The 8,590-nt window shown below is 41.2% G+C and overlaps 1 protein-coding gene across 1 annotated transcript in view; it reads left to right on the top strand.

Annotated features, from left to right (window-relative positions):
• The first annotated feature begins 8,304 nt into the window (after positions 1 to 8,304).
• Positions 8,305 to 8,590, top strand: part of Pnma6e (PNMA family member 6E) — a 3,416-nt gene continuing 3,130 nt past the window's right edge. Inside the window, exon 1 of the mRNA XM_029473020.1 lies at positions 8,305 to 8,584. Coding sequence (XP_029328880.1) covers positions 8,356 to 8,584 — 229 coding nt within the window. The 5' untranslated portion in view covers positions 8,305 to 8,355. The remainder of the gene's footprint in view (positions 8,585 to 8,590) is intronic.

Here is an 8,590-nt window from a genome sequence, read left to right as displayed (position 1 = left end):
TCCCCACCATGATCACAATGGACTAAGCCTCTAGAAGTATAAAGAAACTCCAATTAAATGCTTTATTTTATAGGAGTTTCCATGGTTATGGTGTCTCTTCACAGCAATATAGCACTGACTAAGACACTGTGATAAAAACACTATGACCAAAACAACTGATGGAAGAAAAGAGTTTATTATAGCTTATGGTTCCTGAGGGGTGAGAGTCCATCATTTTGGGAAAACATAGTGATAGGAGCAGAAAGCTGAGAGCTCAAATCCTCAACAGCAAATGTGAAGCAGAAAGAATGAACTGGAAGCAGCATAACACTTTCAGTTTCAAATCTCACAACATATGTCCTTTAGCAATACTGTACCACCTAAACCTCCCCAAACAGCACCACCAATTGGGAACCAACTTAATAAACCAATTTAATAAACCATGGGAAACATTTTTTCACTCAAATCATCACAACCAGTTTGTGGTCTCTTTCAATTATACAGTCCCAAGTGTTCTTATTAAACTTAAATCACACCTGAGCATGGTGGCACAGGCTGGTAATCTTAATACTTGAGAGGCAGAGGAAGGGCACAATAGCTGCAAGTTAGAACTTAGGTCATCATGAGCTATATAGTGAGTTACAGGCCAGTCAGGGCTTTAAAGCAAGACTGTTGAAAACAGTAATGACAACCAACCAACCAACTATATAATAAATGAAACTTATTAAGTCAGCTTATGTTGGTTTTCTTCTTCAGGAGAATTGTTTCCACAGCCTTATGTGTTTGAAGGCTTGGTCTCTAGTTGGTGGAACTGCTTGGGAAGGATTAGGAGGTGTGGCCTTGTTGAAGGAGGTGTGTCACCGGGTGTGGACTTTGAAGTTTCCAAAGCCCACACTTTTCCATTTGTTTTCTGCTTCCTACTTGTGGATCAGTATGTGGGCTCTCAGCTGCTGCTCCAGCCACCTGTTGCCATACCTTACTCTTGGACCCCAGCCCTCTGGAACTATAAGCCAAATTAACCTCTTTCATTTGTAAGTTGCCTTTGCCATGGTATTTTCTCACAGCAATACAAACCAAAGACAGATGTTGGCACCAGGGAGTGGGCTATTGCTGTGATAGACCTAACCATGCTGTTTTTGCCAGGCATTTGGAAGACTGTAGGACTTTGAATTACCAAAGTGGTTAAGTGCAGTAAGTGGGGCTTACTGGGCCACCCTAATAGGAGCTTGGAAGACAATACTGCTGAGAACAATACTGCTGTAAATTATGGAGGTCCAGCTTAAGACATTTCAGAAGAGAACAATATTAGGAACTGGACCATTCTCATGATATTTTGGCAAAGAGTGTGGCTGCTTTTTATCCTTGTCATAAGAATATGCCTTAGGCTAAATTGAAAAGTTTTGGACTCACTTTGTTGGCAGAGAAGATCTCAAGACAGCCTAATATTAACTCTGTTGCATGGCTATCAGTAACCAATCTTGCAGAGTTCTACATTAAAAAGAGCAATTGGGGTAAAAACAAACCCCCCCAACCCCTCCCCAAATGTACAGATTGAGGAGAAAAAGAGTATAAGAAAATTTAATGTTGGAACTAAGGCTTGCTCTGAAAAAGAAAAGGAGAATTCTGATCCAAAATGGAATAAAGGAATAAAGGCAAGACCACCTCTGCCAAGCTTTCAACTTGTGAAAGAAAAAGGCTTGAATAATTTTTTGTTCTTAAAAAGCAACAACAAATCAAAGCTTATGCAAGCACAATTCAAGAAGGGAATCAAAGATCCATCCCAAATAGGCAGCCAAACTTAGCAGCATTTGCCATGTGGTTCATGATCCTGACTTTAGAGTATGAAGGAAGCATGCATTATAAAGGTTGTGTAATCTTCCTCTATGGTTAAGGAAAGCAACTGAAGGCAGAGGAGTCTCTATATGGAGTTCCCAAGAGGCCATTTCATGAAGCTGTGAAAGCGAAGCCTAGATTGTGTTAAAGACCCCAAGAAGTTGGAGATTCCAGAACCATGAGACATCTGTCAAAGAGAGTTACAGACAGGGAGTGGAAGCAGCCCAAGAGAGAGAAGTATGCTGCAGGCAGCAACACTGGAAGAGTAGCCATCTATTAGACAGGGAACTACAAGATTTAGAATTTGCCCTGTTAGTTTTTGATTTTGCTTTTGTCAAATATTCCCTCAGTATGCTTCAATTCCTTCTTTTTGGAAGTGTATATTCTTTGATATTGCATAATGCAAATATTTAATTTGCATTTTGATTTAACAGCGGTTTACAGTTAAAGATTGCTTTGAGTCTTAGATTTTGAGCTCTAGACCTTTAAACAGTGTTGAGACTGAAAGACTGTAAGAACTTTTGAAGCTGGGACTAAATATGCTTTACATTATAATATGGCAAGGAGTCTATCTGGCCCAGGGAATGGAATGTGGTGGTTTGAATGCAAATGGTTCCAATAGGCTCATGTGTTTGAATATTTGGTTCCCAATTAGTGGAACTGTTTGGGAAAGATGAGGAGGTGTGGCCTTGTTGGAGGAGGTGTGTTACTGGGGGTGAAAAAATCTCACACCATTCATAGTGGGATCTCTACCTCCTGCTTCTGGACAAGTATGCAAGTTTCAGTTGCTTCTTTAGCCACTTGTTTCCATGTCATCACTCTGTCATCATAGATTCAAACACTCTGAAACTGTATGCCCAATTCAACTCTTTCTTTTATAAGCCAGTCATGGTATTTTGTCACAGCAATAGAAACCTAAGATACAGCCTTTGCCTTCAGCTATGGTGGACTAGCCCATGTCACACCAACCTTCTGTAGGCAACAATTATAACAAATATTAGAAATAAAACTTCCTGACAGTATAAGAGACAAAGCAACAGAGACAGAAACCACAGGAGTAGGTATTATTATTATTATTATTTTATGATGGGACAGGTAATTGAGTCTCTTGCTTTTGTGCACCCAGAGGATACCAGACTGTATGGCTAAAACTCAGAGGCTGACTTCAAGGTTACATGGCAGAAAAGTGATCACAGAAAAAAAGAAATAGGTAGAGAGCACAGAATTTGATATATAAAGTCTGTCTGAATGTCTGAATGACCCGATATGTCTAAGCATTTGGCCCCAGTGTTCCAAGAGTTCACATGGGATGGAGTTTTTATTCCAATACTCCCAGAGTTCACTGTAGGATCAGGTCTTTGACTCTAGTGTTTTCAGAGGCTTCTGTGGGACCTAGCCTTTGACCCACATGCTCTCAGAGTTCACAGAGGGACCAGGAGTTTCACTCAGTGGTTCAGTCCCAATCTCCGAATGTAATCAAATAACCACAGAGATAGCTGAAATGTCTGAGAAAATTCAGCCCTTTAAAAAAGAATTAAGGACCATATAGAAAATTCAAACAGGAAAATGCATGCATAAACCAAGGTAATCTATCCAGGTGTCTCCCAGCGATACTGTCTTGAAAGTGAATTAAGTAGTTACCATATTTGAGGAGAATTTTAAAAGGAAAATTTCAGGAAGGAGACTGAAACATTTAAAATGGGCCAAACAGAAATACTGAAAATGGAATAAATGACTAACCAAATAGACCCACACCAGAAAATGTTGAAATACAAGATCATGGAGAAAACAGATTTCTGGATGAAGGGCATAGTGAAGACATAATACAAACAGACACATGTAAGGATTAAAAGTTAAGGAACAATATTTCCAAGAAGTCTGGGGATACACTGAAGAGGACAAATTTGTGGTATACTTAGAGCCGGGCATGGTGGTGCATGCCTTTAATCCCAGCACTTGGGAGGCAGAGGCAGGTGGATTTCTGAGTTCGAGGCCAGCCTGGTCTAAAAAGTGATGAGTTCCAGGACAGCCAGGACTATACAGAGAAACCCTGTCTGGAAAAACCAAAAAAAAAAAAATACTTAGAGATAAAGTCTAAAGGAATAGACTATCTATTTTATCTAGGGGAATTGCAGCACAAAACTCCCGAAGTCTATAGAGTGAAATAGAAATACAAACACAAGAGACATTTATAACCCTAACAGACATGATCAAAGAAGAAACTTTATGACACATCATAGTTAAAATGTCAAAAATAAAAAAAAAGTATGAGAAAAATGAAATTTAAAAGCTTCTCCACAGCAAAGGAAACTTCAGCATCTGCATTTCAGACAGGGAGCTAATATACAGGATTTAAAAAGAATGGCAAAAATTCAAGAAATATACAAACAAATCTCCTACAATTAAGGAATCCGCTAGGGAAATGAATAAACAGCTCTCAAAAAGTGGCCACTTAGTGTTTTTAAGTGTTCAACATCCCTAGTCATTAGTGATCTAGAAATTAAAACTACTTTGAAATTTCACCTCACCACAGTCAGAATGGCTGCCAGAAAGAAATTTGACAATGAATGCTCGTGAGGATGAGGGGGTGGGAAGGGAACTCTTATTCACTGCTGGTGAATGTAAAAACTAGTGGAGTTATTATGGAACTCAGTATGGTGGTTTCCTAAAACATTAGAAAATATAATTACCATATACCTCTCCTGGACATATACTATAGAGATACTTGTATATCCATATTTATTGGTGCTCTGTCCATCATAGCAAGGAAAAGAAAACAGTCTAGATGTCCATTAACAGATGAATAGATATGCAACAGAATTTTTTTTTACCACTTTAAAGAAAATTGAATATTTCAGGAAAACAGTTGGATTCAGAAATATAATATTAAGTTATGCAAACTTAGAAAGTTAAAAACTATCACTTCTTGGCCTTTCGGCTAAGATCAAGTGTAGAAAGTTAAAAACTGTATTTTCTCTCATATTCAGTACCTAACCAGTATCATATACATGTAACATCATAAATGGGACTCGAGACCCACAAAACCTAGGACCTTATGCATGGAGGTAAGCACTGGACTCATGAGGTCATTTTCTTTTTTCTTTCCCCTTTTTATTTCATCAAAGTCTTTTTAAATTGTGCAATCCAGTTTTGACTAATCTAACCCAGACTCTACAGTATGTAAAAATGTAGGTTTGCAGCATTATTCCTGGCAATAAATAACTTTTTAAAATTTCCTTTTGGTTTTTCCAGACAGTGTCGTGTAGCCGAAGCTGGTCTCTAAGTCTTTATGTTGCTGGGGATAACTCAGAACTTCTAATCTTCCTTCGTTTACTTCCCAAGTGCCAGGATGACTAGTGTCCACTGCCACGCTCAGGCTTGTGCTGAGTCGAGGATCGAACCGGTGTCTTCATGAAAGCCACGTCAAAATGTGGCACTAATAACAGAAAAGAAAGGATAAAAACTATCAGCTATGATTAAACGTTATCATGATATGTGGGGAGATTTATTGGGAACATATAAAATTCATGTTTTTCCACTGAATAAGAAAGCTTCAAGATCAATTATAAGAAAGTCGGCCACGGCGTAAAGCAGCTTCTTTACACCCCCAGGTAAAGAGTGGTTGGAGAGCATGGACCAATGAGTGTGCCGATTGCTTCTGGACATCTCAAGCTTTGCCATAACAAGCCTTCACATTGGTGTACTTGTTCCCGTTAACACTGGTTCCGCCCCCCGAGAGTTCTCAATCCAATCACTTGCCACAGAGAGTTCCAGAATTTCCTTAGATGTGGAGAGGAGGTTTCTGGGAGAAATAGGGGTTTCTGGGAGCTCCTTTTAGGAGATTGAGAGCTTCACTCGTCTCGTCGGCTGCTCCGCGGAGGCGACTTGGGACCTTTGCTCTTGGGATTCCCGAGGACAGCAGAGTGGAGGAAAGTGAACAGCCAGGTAGGGACATTGGTTGGCCTAGACCCTAGCTGCCCCTGGAGCCCAGGCAGGGTGTTGTGGGGCTGCCGTGGTGGGGTACAGCGAGGGCGTGCTGAGGGCCCTGCCTGACACACCCGAGTGAGGCCTTGTGTGTCTGCCCTGGTCTGGTCGCTTGTGGCTAGAGAGTGGAGGATAAGAGGTGGGGGACACAGGAGGCTGCGGAGGGGTCCGAGAGAAGTGTTCAAGCACAGGCGACCTCTCCGGGGGAGTAGTGATGTGAGGCAGCCTAGGCCTCCAGATGCTGGCGGTTGGGAGAGCCCTGTGGGACAGGGCTCTGGTGTGTCTGCCTGCCTTTAGGTGCTTAGCTGTGGATGGAGGGACGCGGTATGACTACCGTTCGTTCGAGAGGCTAAACCACTGCGTGAATGGTGCCCACAGCCCCGATGGCACCGTGGCGAAGGCGCGCTTGCAAAGGCGCGCTTGCGCATGCGCACGTGGTCTTTGGCGGGCTAACGTCTCGTGGTTCCTTGGGGGTGGGGAGGGGTGCCTTCGGAGCACAACATGGCGGCCAGCCTCTGTATGGAGGAAAGGGAGAAGGGCGGAGCAACAGCTCAGCATGGAAATGGGGCATTTTCTCCCGCCTGGAGGGACTACTCTCTCGGCTGGCCGTTGAGTGTTAAGGCATTGGAGCAGGGGTGCTTCAATTCTGGGAGTGATAGGAGAGGGTGCCAGGTTTTGGATGGAGTGGCAAATAAATGAATGGCTGCCAGCTAGTCCACAGCTTTTTGGTTTGGGGAGGCAAGAGGAGACCCAATAATATTTAAGCACTTGGGGAGGGGGCCGCCCAGCCTTCTGGCCTAGAGAAGCTTGCTGCAGACCGAGTGCGATTGTGTGTTGCTATTTGCTAGGGCCCTGTAGCTGGCAGGTGGACAGAGTTCAGTGGTGGCATGTTTGACGAGCCCACAGATCTCTTTTGTGGTTGGTAGCAACTACATGAATAGCAGTGCAATACATTGTATAGTTTCTTATATAGACCATACATGTATTGTACAATAAATTTTTTTAAAGAAATCTTTACAAGCTATAGGCAGTAATATGGGTCTGTACTCAGGTATTCAAGAGGCTGTGGCAAGAGGATCACTTGAGGCTAGAAATTCTTTTTTTTTTCCTCCTGGCTTTTATGCCATTTTTTTATTACATATTTTCTTTTTAAAATTTTTTTATTAGATATTTTCTTCATTTACATTTCAAATGTTATCCCGAAAGTCCCCCTATACCCTCCCCCCACCCTGCTCCCCATCCCACCCACTCCTACTTCCTGTCCCTGGCATTCCCCTGTATTGAGGCATATGATCTTTGTAAGACCAAGGGCCTCTCCTCCCATTGATGGCTGCCTAGGTCATCCTCTGCTACATATGCAACTAGAGACGCAGCTCTGGGGGGTACTGTTTAGTTCATATTGTTGAACCTGAGGCTAGAAATTATATCCTTGGAAAATACTAAGTGTTTAAAATGATTGCTTTGAGTCTGCAATTATTTTGGGCCATGGTGACAATTCTATGTGAAATTAATAATGTCTAAATTTTTTTGTAGTGTTGACAGTACAACATCTGGCAAGGTCTTAATGGCTAAATATTTGGAATTCTGTGGGTCAATGAAAGTATGATTTGCTTTGTATGTTGTAGATAAACTTAGTTAGAAGAAAATATTTCAAATTCAACAATAAAAACTGCAACTTACAAAATTAGGAAAACTAAAGGAAGGGTCAGCAGAAAATTATTTTACATGTTTTTATTAGAACAAAACAAATATAGGCTAACAAGATCACTTGAGAAGGCAAAGGTTCCTGACAAATTGAGTTTGATTCCCTAGGCTGACCAGGTGGAATTTTAGCACTGATTCCTGAAAATTCTCTTTTGAACTTTATGGGGCACTTGAGACACATCTGCCCACATACATAAAACTGTGTACATACACTAAGTTTTAAAAGCATAATAAAAAGTAAAAAACAAATGCTTAAGATAGTGACCTAAGGATCCATTTAAAGAAGCTAGAGCCAGGACCAAGAGCAAATCTAATTTAAAAGGAGTCAAATGAAGAAATGTTGTATATAAGTATAGAAATTAGCTACAGAAAATGTATGAAAACAACACAAATGTCTCTTAAAAAGAGTTGTAAAACTGGTAAACACTACTAATCAAGATAAAAGAACAAGAAGTAGTATCAGGAATGAAAAATAAATCATTATTATAAGCTATGCAAACATAAAAATGAGAATGGAATATTAAGTACAGAGTTATACCAGAACTTGAAAACTGTAAGTTCCTTGGGGAGATAGACCAAATTGAGAACTGCTACCAGATAAAATATAAAGTATAACTAACCCTGTATATTAAAAATAGATTAAATCTGTCAAAGAATTTCTTAAAGTCAAGCAAAACAGACAAGGAGTAGGACTGGCCCCACACATTATGGGGAAGCTTGGTGGGGCCTGAATTGCCTGACACTAACATGTCTGTTTTTTGTTTTTGTTTTTGTTTTTCACTCACAGGCTGAGGAAGAGACTAGTACAGTCAGACACATCCCTGTCTGGTCATGTTACCTCCTAAGTTCACTGCTATGGCACTGGCAATTCTGCAGGACTGGTGTGGATGGATGGGTGTCAACGCCCAGCGCTCACTGCTTATCCTGGGCATCCCCGATGACTGTGAAGAAGAAGAATTTCGGGAGGCAGTGGAGGCTGCCCTCAGGCCCCTGGGCAGGTACCGAGTGCTTGGCAAGGTGTTCAGAAAGGAGATTGGAGCAAAGGTCGCTTTGGTTGAATTCACCGACAATTTAAACCAAAGTTTGATCC

This window comes from Mus caroli, chromosome X, assembly GCF_900094665.2.
Source record: "Mus caroli chromosome X, CAROLI_EIJ_v1.1, whole genome shotgun sequence".
NCBI classification, from domain to species: domain Eukaryota; kingdom Metazoa; phylum Chordata; class Mammalia; order Rodentia; family Muridae; genus Mus; species Mus caroli.
This window is presented reverse-complemented; position numbering and strand designations above follow the sequence as displayed.